At 51.8% G+C, this 23239-nt stretch overlaps 1 protein-coding gene across 2 annotated transcripts in view; it reads left to right on the forward strand.

Annotated features, from left to right (window-relative positions):
• The window catches only part of SSR1 (signal sequence receptor subunit 1), a 37793-nt gene extending 27122 nt beyond the window's left edge, over positions 1–10671 (forward strand). For both annotated transcript variants that reach the window (XM_047732961.1, XM_047732962.1), the window contains one exon: positions 10508–10671. In XM_047732961.1, coding sequence (XP_047588917.1) covers positions 10508–10532 — 25 coding nt within the window. In that variant the 3' untranslated portion in view covers positions 10533–10671. The remainder of the gene's footprint in view (positions 1–10507) is intronic.
• Positions 10672–23239: the final 12568 nt, after the last annotated feature.

Here is a 23239-nt window from a genome sequence, read left to right on the forward strand (position 1 = left end):
AATACCACTCAACTCCAGAATACTAAAAAGTAACCCCAGAGAGTCTGAGCTGTTACAAATAGATTTGTGTGTTAGTTTGTGGTGTATCCATGTAATTCAAAATTTATATATGATAATTGAGTCATCCACAGTACCCACCTTAATCTCAATAATGACACTTCTTCACACTTGACTAACAAAATCATGGTCTTTAAAAACTTTTTTTTTTTAAGATTGATATGCTAGTTTGGCTGGATTTTTAAGTTTTAAAAGGTTGAAGATTCATCTTCGTGTTAAAAGATGAATGTGAAGTACAGTTGACCTCTGAACAATGGGTTTGAACTGCATGGGTCCACTTACATGTGGATTTCTTTTTTCAATAAACCCAGTTCTGTAAGTGTATTACCTCTAACGATTCAGTCTTTTTTCTAGCTTTATTTATTATGGGGAGTCGTATATAATACATATACAAAATATGTGTTGATCACCTGCATTATTGATGATGGTTCTGGCCAGCAATAGGCTAGTAGTAGTTACATTTTTGAGAAGTCACAGGTAGTGGATTTTTGACTGCATGAGAATCCGTACCCTGAAGCCTGCATTCAGGGGTGAGCTGTACTCGTGCTTTGGTTATACAACTACACAAAACGGGGATTGTAGGTTAAGCTTCTGTCTTCTTTCTGTTCAAGTGTGGATTTCCCTTAATGGGCACCATGGAGCATCAGAAAGAGAATCCAGTATTCTCTAGAAAACATGAAGAACAACCCTTACGTAGATTTTTTTAATGCCTGTGATGATCTGTCACTTCGGTTCTCTGTTTCTTGGCGGACTGTGAGTTCTGCATCTTATTTGTTTTTTTATCCCAGTTTCTTGCTTGCAGTTTTCATGTGGAAACCTAATCACAAATGTTTAAAGAAAGAATGAGAAAATGTGGGCCTGTTTTCTTTTGTCATTCTTCCGTGGAATTGTGTTCGCAAGTGTTCTTGGTGATAACCCGGGATCATTGGCCATTCTGTGAGGCTGAACAAAGAGGTGGTTTGGTGTGCTAGCCTTTGGACTGGGACTGTAGCCCACCCTGCCCTCTAAAGCCGTGTGAACCTGAGAAGGCAGCTCATCTGTGGAGTCTTGAAGTGTTCTTTTTAAATTGAGAGATACTTGAAGTGTCCAAATTGATTCTGTTACCTACAACCCTTATTACAATGTTACTAAATGATTCTTGAATTTAGCAAAACCAGAAAGAACTAAGGTATGGAATGGACTCCTCTGTGGCTGCCTGGGTTCAAATTCAGCTGTTAGTTAGAGTCAAGTTACATCATCTCGTTGGCTTCCGTTTTGGGTGCCTACCTTTTAGAGTTGGTAGCCGTTCAGAACTTTGCCTAGTGCCTCGGAAGCTACGTCAGTGATTGCTTCTGCTGGTGTAAAGCGCCATATTGTAACATCCTGTGAAACCTATCGGTGGGAGGTGTACATGGTACTTTTTGGACTTCAACATGGATAGTAGTTAAATTCTACTGTAGAGGAAAGCTAAATAGTGGTATTTTCTTTTTTCTTTTTCTTTTTCTTTTTTTTTAGCTAGAGAGTGAGCGTCTTAAGATGGACGTGTAATGGAGCTAACACTCTGGATATAATGAGGAACCAGAGCAGTAGGGCCGCCAAGGGGAGTTTTATTATCATCTGTTAGAGCTTGCCCATCAAACTGAGAATTTTCTTTTTCAGAACACTTGGAGCAGCTGCCATGTTTTCCAGTGATGGCATTGCTGTTCAAAACACTTTTAACATTCCCCTCATAATTTCTTTGAGCTTCACACACAGCTACCCAAAGAGAATCAGTCTTACCTGTGTATTTTCAGAAATCCATGTGTCTAGTCATCTATCTTACATTTGTCAAAATAGGTGCTGAGGTTCTAAAAGCATGTGAGAAAGGAGTATGAAATATTTTCATCAAGAACAGTGTTCAGATCGAGCAGGTGTATGTATATCGAACATGTGCTCTGTGTTCCACATACATTCCTATTCAGTCCTCACAATTGCCCTAGATAACCCCATTATCCGTCAGGCAGCCACTTCAGGGAGCCCAGAGGCACCCACGGTGCAGATTGGGTCCATTGCTGCCTCCAGCTTTGCTGGAACGAGACCTGTGACTCCTCGGAGCACCTTCGCATTCATGCACAGAATCTACTTACCTGTGCTCTAGTTGTTCAGGGTCTAGTTGGATTGCTCGATACTTTCCCTGAGGTAGATACCTTCTTCTATCTTTCTGTGTTATCACAGCCAAAAGTCAAGGTAGATTTATCAATACGCTGGACAGTGGCTTTTTTTAAGAGGACCTGTTGCCATCATCCATGGTAGAAAATGTAAAGTCATTGGTCCTCAGTATGCATGAAAACAGGACTTCGTCCCTTGAACTCTCCTGGGTGGTTTATTATTATTAGAGTCACGTGTGTTTTAAGGTCTTGTATTTAATACCTCAGACTGTTCATAATTGAGTGAGCTTTTTGTGGCTAAAAATATTGGTTATGTATTTCAGTTTACCCCTGCAAGTTGCTGGCATTCTGTGACTCCACTCAGCGGGAAGCAGGATCTAGAGCAGGCTGTGGTCTGCCTGTCCTGAAGCCGCCTGCAGAGAAGGTAGTGGCAGAGGGAGGAAGGACTCCGAGGTGGTCTGAAAGTGGTCTAGCTTGACGCCTTAGTTTAATTCCACCTGGGTAACCCACATCTGGTTTAGACTGAAGCCCCTGCCTGGCAGTAATCTCATTTCGGGAACCACAGGTAATATCCTGTGACCCTGTGGTCCCTGTGGTGACTTCACGTGCCTGATGGCCCGATAGTCTGGTGTCAAGGAAAATTCCTGGTTGGGTGCCATCTTGGTCTGTGCAATGAGACCAACACCTTGTCTTGGTCTGAACAAGGTGTTCAGAGCTGTTACTGGGGTTACTGGGCCTTCTTCATTGTCACCAGTCCCATCTTTCAGATTCCTGAGACTTCTGACTCCAGATGTGCACCTCCTTTCCCTTCGTCCTCACCATCTGTGACTTTTCCCCTTTTGTGCACACCTATACGAAAACCCTCCTGTCTTTTGCATGATTCTCTTGTTCCTCTAACTACGTTCCTGTTTTGTTTTCTCTCTTTGTCAACGTATCTCTTAAACTACTGGATTATTTTTCTTCAGTAGGCTTTCAGTCTTTTAAATTTCTTTTGATTTAGCTTCTGCCCAAAAAAAACCGTTCTCAGGATCTCATGGTTCCCTATTTACCAGCCTTCTGCACTCTGAATTCTCTGGCATCGGCTTGTGTGATTAACCCGCTGACCACCAGCGTACCCCCAACCCCTGGCCCCGCGCCAAAGTTCCTCTTCGCTTCTGTGGTGCTCTTGCCTCCTTTTCTTATCTCTAACCCCAAACTCAACCTCATTGTCTTCCTCTCTGTACTAGGTCTGGAGAGGTTTATTACCTCAGTCCTTGCTTCTTTTCCTGGTGCCATTCTAACCACCTGTGATTGGTTTTCACTTAAACTTTCTATTGTAACCCGGAACATACAAGTCACAGATGTTTGTTTCCCTCTGTAAATCTCCCCAGTCTGACTTCTCACCATTCTCCAGTAACATGGCTCCCATTTGTCCAACACGAAATCCAAGTACAGTCATTTGCACATAAGCATTTAACAAATTCTTACTAATTTTAGCTCTGCTACGAAGTAAATTAGATTGTAATTCTCTCCACTTCATAATCTAACAATTTCAGAACTTCAAAGACATCTGAACTCATTCATTATAGGCAAAATACCTCTCGTTCCAAATATTTCTTTTTTTATTTCCTAATTCATTGCAGGAGGTCTTGAGTTTGCTCTTTTAATTCTAGTGCTTTCAAACTCGGAATGTGATTTCTGCGTATTTTCATCAGGTTACTTACGACAGCTTTCTTCCTCAGGTTTTACTTGGTGACTGTCAGGGACGTTCTCTGGCTGTCGCTCAGGACTGCTTAATGAAAGTGGGGCCTGATTAATCCATAACTTCCTTGTGAGCCTTTGAAAAATGTTGCTGCTCCATGAGTATCTGGAAATCAGTTTTTTCAGTTTGGTAAACCCAAGAGCAGCCATTTTCTTTGCTATTTCCAGTGGTCTAGCCTACCACCTAAACGGGTCTGCTGTCCTGTAAAATGCATTTTAAAATATACATACGCCTCAGTTAAAGCTGGTCTTGAAAGTATTTGTACGCCGTACAGAATGTTTCCAGAATTGCTACTGCGTATCATTGCTGGGTCTTAAAGATGAGAAGCTCAAAGTGAAACTGAAATGCTAAGCAAAAAAAAAAAGAGAGAAAAAGCCTCCCACATTTTCTGCTTTTAAAATTCTGACATTTCAAGCAACAAAGTCTTGCTTTAGAATAAAGATGATTTAGGATAACTTTCACTTGTGCTGTTTGTCAGCTAGTTGACTTTTCAGGTGATGGTCATAAGACACTCCCCCCATCCCAACCCCCACCCCTGCCCAGTACTCACACACATTGAGAGTTTGGGTTCCCAGTAATTGTACAGACTGCATATCCTGAGCTCGTTAACATTTTTAAGCAAGCAGAGAGGCATCTTTCAAATTCCTCATCTATGTTGATGGGTCAGTACCTAGAATTTACTTTTCAAGGTTTTATGGTAAGCGATAGAGCTGAATTAATGTTAGTTCTTCATAGAAAAAGTATGGAGGTCTCCAAAAAACTTTGAAGATGCAGTGTTTATAGCTATGTAATGTTTTTAGTCTTTCCTAAAGGAAAAAATGAGATATCAAAAAGTATTAGGACAGTAAGAACCAGCATTTAATTTCTTGTCCACAGTGCTTAAAACACTCAGTATTAAATAAATGTCGGATTAGTCGGAAGTCCGAAGACCAGTATACATACAAGACAAGATGCTAAAGCAGTTTTTGTGGTAGGGTGTTAGACTTTTTTGTCCCTTTTCAAAATGTTTTAAAAATGTTTAAAAAATGCTTCTATTTTATAATGGAAGAAATAAATGTTAAATTTATCTGAGCCTCCTACAATGAATATAATAATCACAATAGTTGTGGGCAGCTTTGCTGTAGCTCAGAAAATGAGCCAATTTAAGAAACTTGGATGTATTGTCACTTTACATATTCAGAGAAAATTAAGATTATTGGTGGAAAATCCTTGAGAGTATTTTTCCTTTTTTCCTTAAAGGAACTCCCAGCTCCCCCTGCATTGTTTTTTCAAATTAATAAACTACATCTGCGGATGGCTTTGTGCCAGGCCCCGTCTTGTGTGCTGCCCCTCCTGCCTCACTCTGCCCAAGTTGACCCAGTGAGTCTAGTCCTGCCCCTCGTGGCCGCTAGTCACACTCCAGTGATCATGGAGACCGCTGTCATCCACGGGCGATCTGGTCCTCCCCGACCCGCTCCCCTCGTCGGAGCCATCAGGGTGGCATCTGCGTCCCAGCACTGTTTCTGATTGTCCACCCTCACCACTACCTGAAACTACCTTGTCCTTCCATTGTCTGTCACCCCTTTTTGAGGAATTGTATTTACCAGATCACCAAGGCTTAAAATAGTACCTGACACATGGTAAATGTTTTAATAAATATGAATTATTATCCCAACCCTACAGTGAAGTATGTATATCCTCATTTTGAAAATGAGGAACCTGAATACACAAGTAACTTACTAAACACCACTCAGCTACTAAGTGACAAAGCTGAGACAGGAGCACAGACATGTCTGTGTCCAGAACCTTCAGGATTCTCCTGCCTCCCTCATGATGTGGAAGGTTTCCAGGTAGGAACCCAGTCACCATTCCCTGAAAACCCAGGAGAAAATAGGTTGAATCGTGGTGCCCGCGTCTTGGCTTCATCTGTGCACACACGCACAAGACTTGCAGGCGTATGTGGCAGACGACCGCACCTGGAGGATTCTAGAGAAGGGGCCGAAATGGCCTCTTGCTTGTACATAGGGAGCATTCACCAACACAAACCTCAGGAGACTGGCAAGCAAGCGCCCAAGAGTTGCTGGAAGGGCGGTTCATTACACTGTGAAGTCCCGTAGGTGAGTTCTAGAGAAGGAAGTGGGACAATAGAGAAATTACAGCTGTAGCTTCAAAATGAAGTCAGTTCCCAAACTGTGAGTGAATCATACCTTAAATATTTCTTTGTTAAATTTTTTTGTATGACTTAGCAGACTATACCAAGTCGAGACAGTTCAGTTAGCTACTGTAGGTGCTCAAAAGCTGCTCATCAGCCATTACACCATCACTGTGAGTGAGGAAAGACGAAAATAGAAGTGCAAGCCCTGCTCAAGTAGTATTTCATGTCGGGAGACCAGCTGTGTTAAGAGCTTTTCAATTACTAAGTTCGTAATAAGGGAATGATTCATTACTTCTGCATTTTGGGTTTCATCATTTTAAATCAGTAGTACTCTTCTAGAACTCTCCGAATGATAGGAAAACCCTTGAAAGCCTAACCATTATTCCCCGGGCCAGCCTTGGTACTTGCCTGCGTGAGTGTGTTTTGCTGCCCTCTGCTGCTAACCGTTGGTGCAGCAGTGAAGGTTTCCTTCCCAGGGCTGCCCCTTGGCATTGCTAGAAAGGTGAGGAAGGACTGGGAAGAAGCCAAGTCTGTGTTAGGAATTCTTCTCTCCTAAACAAACTTCTGCTCCAGCCCATGCAACCCAACCAGCCTCTTCATGCCCGTGCTCCACCCCCAAACAAACATCAAAGTGAAAAATACTGCTTTTGCTAAGATGTCAACGGAATGATTCGGATTTTTAAGTTACTTAAATGATCGTGTCAGTGATGAATGCTGTAGCCCTGTGTGTCACCCGTGGTGCTGGCCAGCCACCGCTCTGCTCTGCCTCTATCATGTACACACACACGTTTACTTCAGATGAACTAACCAAATATTTTTACTCGGACATCAGTGCAATATGATGGTTAAGAACTATTGGAATTAGATTTGGACTCAAGGCTCACCCGTTTAGTGGCTGGATAACCTTAGACGAGCCACTTAACCTGGCCGCAGCCCGCTTCTGTAAAATGGGATAATAGTGCTGAAGTTATTAGTTGCTAATATTCAGTGAATATTTATATAGCCCTCACTGTATGTCACGTGTCCAGCTTTTTGCTCAGTGTAGCACTCTCTGCTGGAACCCCCTCTATGGACGCCTCCACTGGCCCGGCCCCCGCTCCCATCCTTGGACAGCTCAGCTCAGACCATTCTTTCTTCAACCCAGATCGGCCTCTTCGTGCTATGTTGCAGTTCCACTTTCCAGATCATCTTAGAAAAAAGATGTTTTCCCTTGGGACAGCCCCATACATTTGAAAAGACCTGTCACTCCTTCCTTTATTGAAAGGCACCCTTTAACCAGGTTAAAGTAAAAAGTAATAATAATCACTTCAACCTACCTGGATTTTTTTTTTTTTTCTAAAATCGTCCTGTAATTTTTTTTTTCCAAGGGAGCACTGTCTTTATCAAGATGATGGGAAGTAACGTAGCCACTTAAAATCTTATGTTTGTTATTGAATAATGCCAGGGTCCAAAGTGATGCTTTGTAGGAATTAAGAATGGAAAAAATTCCCTATGTTCTCTCCCTCCAAAATGCATTACCTCAACAGTTACTTGCCTTCAGGCAGCATTCACGAAAGCAGTTGCCCAGAAGATCGCCCCAGGGAGACTGGCTTACAGCTCAGAGTTCCGGGTTCTGTCCCCAGAGCCTCTGACTCTTGCTCTGGGCTGGGGCCCAGGAATCTGTATCTTTGATAATAAGCCTACCCAGGGCTCCCACGGACTGCAGCGTGCCCCAGGAGAGCCGGGGGTCCCAACGTGAAGACACTGCCGGGTGCAGAGTCGCAAGCCCATTTGCCCTGTTGCCTTTGGGAGCCCCTAACTCGCCCAGTGGCAGGATGGCATTTATACCACAGAGGGCCATGGTTTGCAGGCCCTGACCACTCTGCTCCTGCGCACACAGAGATGGGGCTGCTTCCCTTGCCCCTTCCTATGGCTCCCGCCCTCTTGCTGGATGCCACGGGGGTGGGGACAGCTGAAGGCAGCGGCGGTGGTGGCTGACCCTTGGAGCACTTCCTGTGATCCAAGGACTCTTCTAAGCATTTTACTGGTGTTCACGCGCGTCATTGCCAGGACCCCCCGCCCTGTGTAAAGGGTTCTAATCCCATCGTGTTGCAGCCCAGTAAAGGGAGGCAGAGATCGAGAAAACAAATGGATCTGTCATCCGGCTTTTGAGATAGGCCACCCAGGATTCAGACCTGGGCAGTGTGACTCCAGGAGCCCTGCCCCAGCACCCAACCTCTCCTGGGGCCATCAGACCCACTGGCCAATTTGCACATAAGCATTTAACCAGTGCTTTGGGACCAGTGTCCCAAAGGCACCTCAAACTCAGCACGGAAACTGGTCATTTTCCTCCCTAAACCACTTTCTCCTTCAGTCTTTCCTGTCTCAGTTGGTGCGGTCACCGCCACAGGAAACTCCCTGTGTACAGGTTACCCCCCTCCTACCTCTTACCACTCTCCTCTCAGCTTAGTTCCTGCACTTGACAAGCACAATTGCCCCATATGGGGGGTGGCCGTGCTGGCCTTGCCTGCAGTGCTGGGACAGCACTGACCAGTGTCCTGCCAGGCTTAGTCCCTTCAAGCCTGCCACCCACATGCTGCGCTGGGCCTCCTGATCCATCACTCTGCCCTGCTTCAAACCTTGCTGCAGTTCCCCACAACCCGCAGGACCAAGACCATATCCTCTACGGTTTGTCTAACCTGACCTTCGAACCTGATCGCTCACTAGTCCTGACCTTGAACTTGGGCCCCCGTTGAACTGTCTGTTCCCTGCGCACACGGCACCCTTGCCACCTACCGGCCCTCTCCCCAGATGGAGGATGCCGACGCCAGGCGTCTACCTGCTGGCTGAGTGCCTAGCTGGGGTAACCTTTCATTCTGATATTTCAAACTTATGGAAAAGTTGCAAAATACTATAGATTCCCTATAGCCTTAACACTCACCCTGATCGTTACTCGTGAACATTTTGCCACATATATATACATGCACACACTGTACACTTTTGCTGACCTGTTTAAGAGTGAATTGCAGACGCGCCCCTTTGCCCCTGAACACTCCAGTGTTTATGTCCTAACTACAAACACGTGCTCTTAGACAACCAAATGACAGTTCTCCACGTCAGGAAGTATAACCCTGAGGAGAGAAACAATGGTCGGTTTCAGGAACTGTCTCAGGGATGCTCATAGATCACAGTAACATTTAGTTGTTATGTCTCCTTACTTTTTAAAAAAATTTTATTTACTTATTTGACAGAGAGAGGAAGAGGGGGAGCATGCACACGAGCGGAGGCAGAGGGAGAGGCGGAAGCAGGCTCCCCGCTGAGCAAGGAGCCCAATGCGGGGCTCGATCCCAGGACCCCGGGATCACAACCTGATCCAAAGGCAGAGGCTTAACCCACTGAGCCACCCAGGCACCCCGTCATGTCATGTCTCCTTAATTTCTTTTCACCTGAAACCTTCCCTCAGTCTCTCTGGGCTTTTAAAGCATTCGTAAGGAGCACAGGCACGCCGCTTTGCAGAGTGTCCCCCAGCCCGAGCCCGCGCGCTATTTCCTTGTGAACAGGTTCAGATTATGCCTTCCTGGCAGGAATGGCACGGCACTGATGTGGAACCTTCTCAGTGCAGTGAGGCAGGAGGCCCCTGGGGCTGCTGGCTTGTCCCGTTACTGTCATGATGATACTGATGGTTTGGGAAAGGTGGGGTCTTGGTAGTTTTTCAACCTCGGTTTTCAGGTCCCCTCTTCAAAGGAAGTTTTCTTAGCCTCCCCCACGCCCCTTCCAGGCACCCCCCCCCCGTTAGGAATGGGCTCTCTGTCCCCATAAGGCCCTTCAGTGCCATTGGATGGAACACTGGTGTCGGCGTGCCTGTCCTCCCCCTTCCCCTGCGTGCTCGGAGCTCCGGGAGAGCGAGGACCACCTCTGGCTCCCGCTGCGGGGGCGCGGCCCAGCGCAGGTGCTCCACATGCTGCTGCGTGAGTGGAAGGATGAGTGAAAGGATCCGGGAACCCACTCACTTACAAAGCAAAAACCCCAGCTCTCTCCACCTCAGGCTTCGTGGCTTTTTCTGCTTTACTCGTGGAGCATGGCTAAGCTAAGTGCTTTATTTCTGTGTCCGCCGGGTTCTCACCGAAACCATGGGAGTCTCACTAAATTCCCGTCAAGAGGCACCCTGTTGATCCTTCCTTTGCGGGACACATAGGATGGACCAGTTTTAAGAAACTTCGAACCCCACTTATACATGCTCCCATTTGTTTCTTCCTGGAAGGCTGGGAGAGGGGAGGAGGGAGATTCTCTGGGTCTCTGATCCGATGAAATATTCGTACCCGAACGAGTGGGAAGCGTCTTTGGGCGGGGGAAAGCGGGCGCACAGCCCCGTCCACTCTGTCCGGCCCCTCACTGCACCGTGGGGAGGGGCGTGATTCCGGGCTGTCCTGAAGCCTCTCAGGAGGTCACTCTCTCCCTTTGTTGTTGCAGACGCAGGAGGAAGGAGACGCACTGATGCTGTCGTCAGACCTCTCCTGCAGCCTCCGCCCTCTCCCGGTGTCCAGGTGCCCGGGCTGCGCACTCCGCCGAGGCCGCCGCAGGAAACCCCCGGACGTGCGGGTCCTGGAGACTGGCCATCCTTTCTGCACCGTTTTGCTCTCTCTGACACCTAGGACCGCACCGACCCGCTCAGCAGGATCCTCCCCCGGCTCCCGCTGAAAAGTCACCCCCCCCCCCCCGAATGGCTGTGGGACCAGGGCTCTGTGGCTTCTGATTGACAGCTGTCGTGCGTTGTTTCTGGGTGGAGAGTTCCCGGGAAATTGGGCCTCCCCTGCCAGCAGGTAGGATGAGGGTGTGGGGACCCGCCAGCGAGGACCGGGCGAACTGGAGGACCCAAGCAGTAGATTCCTTTAGCTCAGCTTGCTCTTACCCCATTACGTAGACAGCGACGAACGTCAGGAGACCAGCCGCTCTGGGTGAAGGGACCTCACCAGCCCCTGGGACACGATGGTTGCGACACATACCTTAGCAGCTTCCGGTTCCATCTTAGGGACATGGTCAAAGATGAGCTGGGCCCAGAGGGGCCTCGGTTGGGGTTGGGCAACCGCAGCTTGCGGCCAGGCCTCGGGAGCCGGACGAGCTGAGTAAGGCTTCCCGGGAAAGCAAGTCCCCAAGCCTTATCAGTGAGCGGCGTCCCTCCACCCACCCCAAGACCTGCTCTCCGTGTGCTGGGGCTCTTCATAGGCTCCCCCGGGCTCTCTCATGATGCTGGCACGAATTAAGTTGAATGGCTTTGAGTTGCATTGGACTGAGCTGAATTGGACTGAAAGGCCTACAGCCAAGTATGCCTCTTGCTGAGTGCCAGGCCCTGGGGAATTGCAGGCTCGTAGTACGGTTTCGTCCACACCCACGGGGTCTCTATAGCGATAAAACTCCGGACTCATGGCAAGAACATGGGATGAGGAGGGGCAGGAAGGGCAGGGAGGGCCTGGGAGGCTCCAAGAGGAGATGCTCTTTGAGCTGAGCCTTCAAGGACAGAGTGGGAGCTTTGGAGAGAAGAGGATGAAGGCAAGAAGGACATTACAGACCAGGGGGGAGCGAAGCAGAGGGTGTTTGGGGAACAGAAGGGAGATGGCAAAGAAGCCGATGACCGCGGTCCAGCTGAGAGGTGATCCCGACATGCACGCGCATAGATAGAGTCACCCGGAGGAGATGCTTCACAACCTCCCGGAACATCCCCCACACCTAAAGCAGAACCCCAGGGAGTTGGCCCAGGAATCTGCATTTTAAAACCAGCGCTACAAGTGAAATCCGTGTTTGAGACTCACAGTCAGGGGCTGGGGTGAGCCTCTGCTAGGTGACAAGTTCTGGTGTCAAGTAGGTAACTGTCACCCTTGGAGCAGGTCAGAAACAGCTGGCCCCAGCCTGAGATCCTGCGTCCGCAGGGCTGGGCTGGGGCCTGGGTATTTGCCTTGTTGGGCATATGTACCCAGGTGGGGGATGGGGTGCTGCTGGACAGCCAGTCTGAGGGGAGACCCCGCTGACATGGGTTCCAAGAACTCAGCCCACCGGCCCATCTGAGGCTCCAGTCCTAAGATTTGAAGCATTCACATTTGATCAGCTGCGTCGTCATCTTTTTTTTTTTAAAGATTCATTGATTAGAGAGAGGGAGGGAGTCCCAAGCAGACTCCTCAACGAAGCATGGAGCCCGACGCTGGGCTCCAGCTCATGACCCTGGAGATCATGACCCGAGTCGAAACGAAGAGTCAGGAGCTCAACGAGACTGCACCACCCAGGCGCCCCGAAAACCTTATTTAAATGAACTAGGGGTCCCACCCACCCTGAAGAGAACTCAAATCATAGGTATCTAGTCCTAGGCCGTGGGAGCCCTTTGTTTTTCCAAACAAAAAGAAATACAAAAAAGCAAAACACTTTTCTTATGTCTCCGAATTCTAGAAAGATACGTGTAATGAGAGGTGAGGGAAAGACAGTGAGACCAAGGCTGACCGAGCTTGGCACCGCAGGAGCCCAGCAAACAGGTCCACGTGATCCGTAACTCATGGGGCCCAGTCTTGGGAACATGGGCCTTGTGCTCTCCTGAACATCAAGGGAACGCTTCTCCTAGGAATGCTGGTGGGAATCCCTCACGCTTCTGGGGAGCTTACCCCGTGCCTGACCCTCTGATGCCTGCTTCGCAAGCAGGAGCCCCTCTGCGCCATTTTCTTCCCTCTCCCGGGACCCTATCACGACCCGCATGTCCATGGTGTCAGGCACACAGAAAAGCGATCGAGGGCAGCGTGCTGGCCTCCTCGGGCTGCCACCACAAATACCACAGCCTGGGTGGCTTTGGTGACAGAAGTTTATCTGCTCACAGCTCTGGAGACTGGACGTCCGAGATCAGCCATCAAGGTTGGTTTGTCCTGAGGCTTCTCTCCTTGGCTTGCGGACGATCGCCTTCTCCCTGGGTCCTTGAGAGGCCTATCCCTCCTGTCTGAGTGTCCAAATTTCCTCTTCGGATAAGGACACCAGTCAGATTGGATTAGGACCCCCCCCTTAGGGCCTCGTTTTACTTCCATGACCTCTTCGAAGGCCCCGTCTCCATAGACAGTCACGGTCTGAGGTACGAGGGGGACATGACTGAACGAGCGAATCTGAGGGACACAATTCAGCTCACAGCAGGCAGGATTTCCTTTACTATAATCTTGAATATACGTGTGTGTGTGTGGTTAAGAGCTTTGAATGACGTAAGAAGCTCCATCTGTCAAGCTTAAGCTGTCCTTTACCTCACGACGCAATTTATTGTCAGATAAATGTTTTATTTGCAGCCTCCTGAAAACGTGCGAAGTCCCTTCCATTTTTAGGATTCGAAGCAGCTTCCTGGTGAGCCTTTCTCTAGTAGCATTCAAAACTGAATTCTGGGCCCCGAATTTCCTGGCTGTCGCCACCACTGTGATGTCATAGAATGTGGAGGACCTTGTCCAACAACACTCGGGACACGAGACCATGACGCCCATCGGCAAATGTTCATCGCACACCCCCGGGGCCTCAGGAACCTGTGCCTCCCACGGGCAGTTTGTGGGAAGGAGAAAGGCACCCACCACCTCCCAGAGAGCTGACGGGATGTCTGGCAAGGGCATGACCTTTCTTGGGGTTTGGGTGGGGGGCACCACCGGGAGTTGCCAGCAGAGGGACCGCACCCCCAACGGCAGTCCCACTTCCCAACACAGGGTCCTTGCTCCCTTTTAGAACATGGACAACCCTAAAATGAATAGATAATAGAGGATTTTGTATAACATGTAGAAAGAGGCATTGAGGTCAATTTAGAGGAAACATGAATCCTTTTCTCTCTAATCAGAAGTAAAATTAAGTCCTCCCCCAGGCCCCAGCTCTGTGAAACAACTATGGCTCCCATTGTCTGCACCGGGAACCCCTTGAAGGGGCTTCATTGCCCCCACATAATCTTGGATATGGGAGACTATGGGTCTATCTCCATGAAGGCCTTCAGTACTCAAAGAGGCCTGGGGAGTATCATTCCAGGGGGCTTGTACTTGTTTGAAGCTCTGTATGCACCTTACATTCTGAGCAAGAGGCCTGTTATACCCATTTTCAAGATAAGACACCAAGGTCCAGAGGATCCCAATCAAATGCAGGTATCAGGGCTGGGATTTGAACCCAGGGCTGTTTGGCTCCAAATCCTGTAAGCTTTGTGCTGTATCTCACTGCAGGATACTGGGAGAGGGGTGAGCGCCAGCCTTCTGCACATCAGAAAGTTCCAGGGAGCTTTTAAGATTCCCAGTGTTGGGCTGCCTGGGTGGCTCAGTCGTTTGAGCGGCTGCCTTTGGCTCAGGTCATGATCTCAGGATCCTGGGATCGAGTCCCGCATCTGTCTCTGTGCTCAGTGGGGAGTCTGCTTCTCCCTCTCCCGTTCTCTCTGTGCTTTCTCTTTCTCGCTGTCAAATAAATTAAAAAAAAAAAAATCTTTAAAAAAAAAAAAAAGTCAAATTCCCAGTGTTTAGTTCCACTCACAGAGACTGATTCAGCCTGGGTGGGTCACCCAGAGTCTAACAGTCCCGAGGGGATTTGAATGAGTAGCCCAGACAGAGGACAAATGTCTTCCAAGAAAAGCGGGAGGGAAGGTCAAAGCTACAAAATGTGCAGTCAGAGAGCTGGGCAGGAAGTTAACTGAAAACATGCCTATCTACCTGGCCTGGGCAGCAATGCCCGTCCTGGCACTGGCCTGCATGAGAGATGAGGCCAGACCCTATGTCCCCCGCCACTGCCCAGACCACACAGCCCCTCGAGACTGCGTATCAGAGCTTGGCTTCCATCTCTGAGAGTACAGCCGTAGACTAGCTCACATGTGCAGGGTGCTGGGCTAAATTTTGGTAGGGACACACACACAAAATACTTGTCCCTGCCCTGTTCTTTCGCCTGGCTGAGGAGGCAGAGTTCAGCTAAAGAAAAGAAAAGAAAGTGTTAAAAAAAAAAAAAGGACAAATATATTCCATTTTGTAAGAACCGAGTGAGTGATCTTCCCAGAAGGGCTGAGCAGTCTGGGAGGGCCTCCAGGAGGAGGCGAGACTGAGGAGTGGAGCCCCACTGTAAGTGGTCTGGGGGTGTGCTCATTTCAGGGCCTGGTGGTGCAGGAGATGGCCGGGTGGGTTGGGCCGGCCGGGTTTGGGAAGTGAATTTGGGGTGTCATTCTCCCAGCTCCTGGGGCCATCGGAGGTGTAGGGTGGGGAAGCTGCTGGAGAAAGATTTGCTGGGTGTGTCCAGCTTCACTGGGTCGGAGGGTCCCCTCCGGAGGGCCCTCCAGAGCCCCACACTGGGCCGAAGTGACGGGTGGGGCCTGGGAAGGAAGAGACAGGTGTCGCTATCAAGGGACAGGTGATGCTGAGCCCGGTCTGAACACTCCACTCCCGGGCACTCACACTCGCCAAGGCTTCAGCGTGATGTGGCCTCATCCAGCCGCTAAGAGGGCAGTTTCCCGGGCAGGCCCAGGACGAGACTCGAGGCTTCTCTGCTCCCAGGCTAACCTGGCACTTCAAACACCCCCTTTTCCACCTGCAGGCAGGGCAGGGGTGGGAGCACACCAGTCGCCCCCTGCCCCTCCAGGTCTGGCCCTGACTGGGGGAGGGGCTGGCCAGCCTCTGCTTCCCCAAGGCCTGTCTTCGGTGCCAAAGAGAGCGGCCCCTGGGCCTTCTTCACGGGGCTGCCTACCCCTGCCCGACAGCTTGAGCTCTGCTGCCCTCCCCTTCTCCCCCCTTCCTTGCCATCTCCCAGCGGGGAAGACCTTCCTGAGTCCGCTGGCTTTCTCCTGCTGACTCTCCCTTCTCTGAAAACATCCAAGTAAATACCCAGGGGCTGGCCGGTTCTGGCTTCAGTCCCTGGCCCTGACCGATCCAGGGTCAGGCACTGACCCTGCCAGGCCAGTAATCAAATCTGCTTGCCTGGGAATTCCAGAGGTGGCAGGGAGAGACCCAGAGTCCCCAGGGGCGCCCTGCATAGGCCCTGCCTGGACTGCCGTGGCAAGGCCAGCCACAGACCTTTCCCGCTGGTTTCCGTTCAAGAGACTCAGCTACTCCTACTGGTCCTTCCCCACCAGACCACCTCTCCCTTTTGGGCTCACCTGCCTCCTGGCCTGGCCTGGCCTCCAGACTCAGCCCTTCCAGCCCTGGGTGAAGGCAGTCAGCAGCTTGGGTCACTGCACTGAGCAACCCCATTCCTGGACACTCCCAAGAGGGGTAGAGGGCTGTGGGATTTGCCTCGAACTGAGCCACATTCTGTGTTGTAAAGCCAAGCAGCGGGCTCCATGCTCACCGGAGTCCCTGCGGATCAGCCCTCCCTCTCCTTGGGCCCTGTCACCTGGTCTCCCCGGGGCTGCTTCGCCCCTCCCTGCCCCCTACCCCATTCCCACATCACCCTTGCCCCCCACTCTGCTCTTTGCAGACAATCTCTGGCTTCCTGGAAACAAGGAGGCCTTCTAACTGGAATTTCTCAACTTCCTCCTCTCCCTGGTGGGGTCAGTGGTCTGCATTTTCCTCTCTCCTGGGTTCCCATCTGTTCTTTAGAGCTTGGTCATCTGGCCTGGCTATGCTTGAATCCTTCCCTCTGTCCCTCCTCCTGGTCCTTGGTCAACCACTACCCACTTTCTTGCCTTATCCGTGATACTAACCCCCTTCTAACCCCAAACACAGACTCTTCCTTTATCCTTAAGTCTTCCCAGACCCCTGCCATCCCCTCTGGTGACAGTCTTAGGTCACTCCTTCCCTGGTCCCCAGACTCCCTGTCTTCACACCGCTACTGGGTCCCGGCTCCCTCCACTCGTGATGCCAAGTTTCATCTCTGCATTGTTCCGGTAGTTTCCTCGCTGGTTTCCCTGTCTCCATCCAACCCTCTGCTTTGCAGCACAGCCCTGAGACACCAGCCACCTTCACCAACCTGCCTTTGCCTGGAATCTAGGTCCCTTATCCAAACTCTGCTCATTCCCTCATTCATCAGCCACGAGGTTTTCACTGTCCTCGCCGTGGGTCAGGGAGCGTCCCCACCTACCCATCAGCCAGTAGCCCACCCCACTCTGGGGGGTTCTGCAGCCTGCCTGCAGGCTCCCTTCACTGTCCCTGGGCCTCCCGGGCTGCCTCACCCACCACCACACCCTACCGGCTGAAACCCCCCCAAGAGCCAGCCTGCGGGGCATCGGGGCCCCCAGCCAGAAGTGCGCCCTGCCTCTGAGCACCCACAGTGGCCTGCGCTCCTGCTCCGTTTGACAACAGCACTCTTTTCCGAGGGTCGCTTGCCTGCGTCTTTCTCTCCTAGACTTTTGGAGAGCAGGGTCGGGGTCTCCCTCATCTTGGGACCTCCTACAAGTACCTGCCCCTTCTGGGTGCTCAGAGATGCTTGCTGAGTGAACAAAGCAAGATCTGTCCTGAGCTCCAGCTCCCCTCCCCACCCTTGACCAGGCCTCCTTCCAGGTCGTGGGCCAGGAAACCCTGGTTTTCATCTGCTGGGCCAGGCTCCCCACCAGACCTCTTCGGGAGATCATTGCAAAACTCACCTCCAGCAAGCCAATCTGCAGACCGTTCTTGCTCTTTTCTTCCCCCCACCCCTAAGGAAATACGAAAGTTTGAAACTACCCTGGATGGTGCCATCATGGCGGACATACGTCCTTATACATTCGCCCACATGCACCGAATGTACAACTCCAGGAGTGAGTTTTAGGGTGAACAATAGACTCTGGGTGACGATGACCTGTCGGGTAGGTTCATCCTCTGCAACAACTTCCAGCTCTGGAACGCCTGGGCTAAGTGTCTGCTTTCAGCTCAGGTCATGATCCCAGGGTCCCGGGATCGAGTCCTGCATTGGGCTCCCTGCTCAGCAGGGAGTCTGCTTCTCCCTCTCTCTCAGTTGCTCCCCCTGCTTGTGCTCTCTCCCTCTGACAAATAAATAAATAAAATCTTTTAAGAAAACAAAACAAAAAACCCAACTTGCAGCTCTGGCTGGGTGTAGATGCTGGGGGAGGCTGGGAGTGTAGGGACAGAGGGTATATGGGAAATCTCGGCACCTTCCTCTGTTCTGTTGTGAAACTAAAACTGCTCTAAAAAAGAGTCTTTTAAAAAACATTTAGTGATTCATCATTTACATATAACACCCAGTGTTCATCATAACAAGTGCCCTCCTTTAAAAAAAAAAAGTCTTAAAAAATGATAGTATATTACAGGGAAAATCAGCGTGGTATAATTCAGTTTCAGTAAGAAATTCGTAGGTGTTTTCCTCCTTTTGTATCTACTCCCATATCCTCTTCCATCCATCTCCGCTCCCACTCTCCCTGGCTTTTGCTTTCACTGTTCCTTTCGTGCTGACAGGGCCCCTCTCCAACTCAGAGGCAAAGCCTCCTCTTCTCCCTTCCCTCACCTCACAGACCAGCCCTACCTCTCCCCTGCAGCATCCAAACTCTGGCAGTCAGCACTTACCTCAGGTGAAGGAGGGCTGGGCTGCCGCTCCCGTGCCAGTGAGCTGAGAAAGAAAGGCAGGTGGAAATGGTCTGGAAGATTCTGGAAGGATGTGGGCAAGGTGGGGGCGGGGCAGGTCTGTTGGTTCATAAGGCCCCTTGTGGGTCCTAGAGCTGGGTACACACTGCACAAGTCAGAGTTCTGTGCTTTCACCAAGAGCTCGGGGCAGGGCTTGGCACGGACCTGGTGCGGTGAGGTTGGGAAGGCCAACCCACCATTAGTGCTGGCTTGACGGAACCTCACTGGTTCTGATCGTGAAACTCAATGCCACTCTCAGTAGAGCAGCGAATACAACTGTGTACAGACCAGGATGAGCGACCAAGTCCTGGGCTTGAGGTCAGTGGTGGGGACGGTAGCCCTCAGGAACTCAGCGACCAAGCCTGAGACACCAAGGGGGTGCTGGGACCCATGGAAACACCCAGGCTGGGTTCTGGACCTCCAAGACAGGAGACTGGAACGGTGTTCCCTTAACCAGCAGGGCCACGAGGCTGTACTTAGGAACTTAGGACTGGGCTGAGGGGCTGAGGCCGGGGCGCGTCCTGGGAGTGCATCCAGCCCTGTCACACAGCTCAGTGTCCAGGGCTCTGAGGCGCCATCTTGAAATTCTTTATGATTGTGTATTTGAACTGGGCTTTGGGAATGAGGTCCGATGGGACAATGGAGCATGCCCTAGGGCTTGGGGGCTTGGAGGCTTGGCTCCTGTGTGGTCCTGCTTTCCTCTGCCTCCTTCCTTCCTAGAAGGGAGTCTTGGTTGTCTGCCTCCCCCACTTCCCAGGTGGAGGCCTGGGGGCAGACACAGGGAAGGTGGGTGTGTTGGTGTGTTTGCTCCTCACTGGGGGCGGGGTGCTGCGGTGTGGGGGCGGTCTCAGCCGCCTGTAGGCACCTCCCCACGGGATCCCCCCCGGCCTGACACAGTGTGGTCTTAAACAGCAAATAAGAAACACCATAGAGGGGGCAGCTGGGGGAGAGAAGGAAAAGGTTCTTTCCTGCTTCTTTTTTTTTTTTTATAAGATTTTATTTATTTATTGACAGAGAGAGATCACAAGTAGACAGAGAGGCAGGCAGAGACAGAGAGAGAGAGGGAAGCAGGCTCCCTGTCAAGCAGAGAGCCCGATGTGGGGCTCGATCCCAGGACCCTGAGATCATGACCTGAGCCGAAGGCAGCGGCTTAACCCACTGAGCCACCCAGGCACCCCGTCTTTCCTGCTTCTTGAGCAAGGGTTCTACAGTTTGATTTACACTGGATCCCACAGGTGCTGCCACCAGCCCAGCTGAGGGAGAAGCAGGTACCAGAAGACGGGGCAGCCCGAGGTTCCAGGCAGGTGAGGAGAAGCAGGTACCAGAAGACGGGGGCGGCGGGGAGCTGAGGTTCCAGGCGGGTGAGTCAGGCGGAGGCACCCGCTCCCATGACGGGGAGGCAAGGCTGAGCCCTGGCACAGCTTCTTAGAGCTTCCCTCCCTGGGGTCCGGGGTATGGCCCCAGGCTGGGGTGGGGTCCCTGGGCTGATATTGGCCCCTGAGCGGCTACACAGGCTAGAAAAACAGGCCCCGCAGGGTTGCTCCAAGGAAGGTTCGATGCATTTCCTAGATTCTGAGAGCACCTATGTGCAAACGGTTTGCCCTGCTGTGAGCCAGAGGGGCAGCCCTAGGAGCCTGGGACCGCCTTTAGTTTCCGGAGCCCTGATTTTCAAACTTCCTTAGGCTTCAGAATTCTCTGGGGATTTGCTGAAGATGCCTATGGCCCGGTCCCACCCCCTGAGATCCGGAATCAGTAGGTCTGGCATTGGGTTTTTAACAAGCAATCCAGAAATTTCTCTTCAGTGGTTGGGTAACGCAGGTGGGAAGACCCACAGTGAGGTTCCTGGCAGGAGGGAGCAGAACACACCCATCCTGGAGGGCCTGCCTCAGCACACGCCTCATGGGGCCGGGAACGGCAGTCCCTGCAGAGCCCAGCCCAAAGTGCCTGATCCCGACCCTACGTCCTGGTGGCTTTTGCCTTGTGGCGAAAGAGCTGGAAGAGGTGGGAATGCACGGAGTGACTGTGACGACACAAGGATGGCATCCACGTCACATCTGCATTCCCAGTGTTCAGCAGACAGCGCACACCCTCATAGACACCCCACGCCTCCCGCAATATGTCTCAGGGTTTCTCTAGTGGGTGATGGCATCCGAACAAGGCCACCCATGAGCTGGCTGGCCTGGGCATATCATTTCAGCTCCTGTCTCGGCTCTGGGACGATAAGGACTGTTTTTCCTTTCCAGTTCCCTAGATGTGGGTGAAGACGAGGGAGCAAACCATAGGGTCTCTGCAGTGTGCACACGGCTGCATAAACACGTCCCAGATGAGGAAGGGGGAAGAAAGTAGCCCCCCCACCCCCAAACAGCACTATTCAATGAATAAAAATAGCATCTGAGGGGGGCCTGGGTGGCTCAGTCATTAAGCATTTGCCTTTGGCTCGGTCATAGTGCGAGGGTCCTGGGATTGAGCCCCACATCGGGCTCCTGCTCCATGGGAAGCCTGCCTCTCCCTCTCCCACTCCCTCTGCTTGTGTTCCCTCTCTATCAAATAACAAATAAAATCTTAAAAAAAAAAAAAGGCGTCTGAGCAGCGAGCTGACTGCTTTAATTTTTTTTCTTCCTATTTTCCAGTGGCTCCCCAATTTTTTCCACTGAGCAGCTATGGGTTTGATTTAAAAGCTCCATCTGAGAGCTGCGCAGGGCGGGGCGGGGGGGGCGGCAGGCTGGGCCGGAAAGCAGCCAGCGGCACCCAGCCTGGCCTCCGGGGCCCACAGCTGCGATTCCTGCCCTGACCGCTGGGCCGGCCCCGGGGAAGGGGACAGCGAGGACCAGACACGTCACCGCCACGTTTGGCTGTGGCTTCCTTCAGAGTAAAACGGGAAAGGCGAGTCCACTGGTTTCTTATTTGGGACACTGACCTTGGCAGCCTAGAATCTGAGGGGACTGTTCTGTTTTTGCTAAAGAGCAACCTTCAATTTTCAGTTTAAAATAAACTTGGTTGCCCTTCCCAGTTCACAGCCTCCCAGGGAATTTGTGGAACGGGGGGGGGAGGGGGCCTGGGCCGCTTGGCGCCCAGGCTGGGGAGTGGGGAGCTGGCTGGCAGGGGCACCTTGGAGTCTCCTTCTTGTTTCTCGGCCCCTTCAAGGAGCCTTGGGCTCCCATGAGCCGGGCAGAAATGCAGAAACTCCAGAGGATCCAGAAATCCGAACACTCTAATCCTGTCTGGGCTTCACATCCCTCCTCCTGAGACGGTTTCTCTCTCTGGAGGGCGAGTCTCCAGCTGTGTCAGCAGCGGCTGGCACCAGTGTGCACCCAATCCCCCGGGGCTCTTGCTGCAGGATGGAGGCTGACCGCAGGTCTGTGGGCCCCGGGGGCTCCTTGTGGCAAGGTAGTGAGGCCTCCATTGGATCCTAGTTTTGAGGTCTACACTCCGTCCCCAGGAGGCCCCCCGGGAGGCAGACTCCAGCCTTCCCTGCGCCAGCGGGGGCTGTGAGGCAGGGCCTCCCTGGGTGCTGAAGGAGGAGCTCGAGGGGTCTCCCTCCCAGCGACTCTGGTGGTGGGGAGGGAGGACTGCTACACACCGAGGCCCTGTGGAGTCCCCGGCCACCATAAGCGGTGGCGTGGAGGCGCCCAGTGACTGCCCTGCGGAGCCCAAGGAGGCCGGCCGCCCTCTGGGCCCCTCCCACTTTGCCGGGAGCATCTGGCTGGTTGGACAAGGTCAGGCCCCTATGTTTCCCCAGCCCTGGGCAGCAGAGCAGGGTGGCCCAGGGCAGGTGGTGGGGAGGACCCTCTGTAGGGCCCTTCCTCTTCCTTCAGTCAAACTTGAGTAGACCAGGCGGCCGAGAGAGAGAGACAGAGAGAGACATGTGTGTTCTGGGGCCCTGGGCTGAGTGTGTGCAGAGTGGGTCAGGGATCAGGCCTTCCCTCCGGGGAGCACCTTCCCTGCTTGTCTGGCTCTGCTCCCTCCAGGGAGCCCGCAGGGCTCTGAGGAGGCCTAGACCTCTGGGGCCTCGAAGCTCAGTCGTCCCCCCAAAACCCTTGGCGGGCGGCTCCCTGCAACGTCTATGGAATGAAGGTGTTCTGCGGCCGTTCGGCCTGCTTGGCTCCCTGGTAACCACCGGGGCCTCCTTATGGGGAGCATCAGTAAGGAGACACTCGGACCCTCCTGCCGTGCTTACTTGGTAGCAGGTGCTGTTCCAAATGCCTGATGTAGCATCAGCTCTTCTAGTCTGCATGGCAATCCCACAAGGCAGGTAGTGATTCTTATCCCCTTCTTAGGGAGGGGGAAACTGAGGCACGTGATCATTCACTATGCCCAAGAGGCAGAGCTGGGATTTGCACGCCAGCCAGCTTGCCCTGAGACCTGGCTCTTGGCCGTTCTCTACCCTGCCTCTCTGACACGGGGACAGACAGTGTCTTCACTGTGTCTTCAGGCAGAGGGACCTGAGGTTTGGGACCCCTCCCCCAGAGCCTGGCTCCCCTCTGTCTGCTACCTGGATAAATTCCACACAGGCAGGCTGGTCCTTCGTCCGAGCTCCCACTTCACAGGCTCTCAGGACATGTGTGTTGATGAAATTCTCTTTCAAACATGAGATGTTCTTTCTACTTCTCTGAGGTTCCTTGAGGAGTCAAGTTCACAGAGGCAGATGGCAGAACAGGGCTGCCAGGGGCTGGAGGAGGGGGAGTGGGCAGAGTGC

This window comes from Lutra lutra, chromosome 6 (genome assembly GCF_902655055.1).
Source record: "Lutra lutra chromosome 6, mLutLut1.2, whole genome shotgun sequence".
Lineage (NCBI taxonomy): Eukaryota > Metazoa > Chordata > Mammalia > Carnivora > Mustelidae > Lutra > Lutra lutra.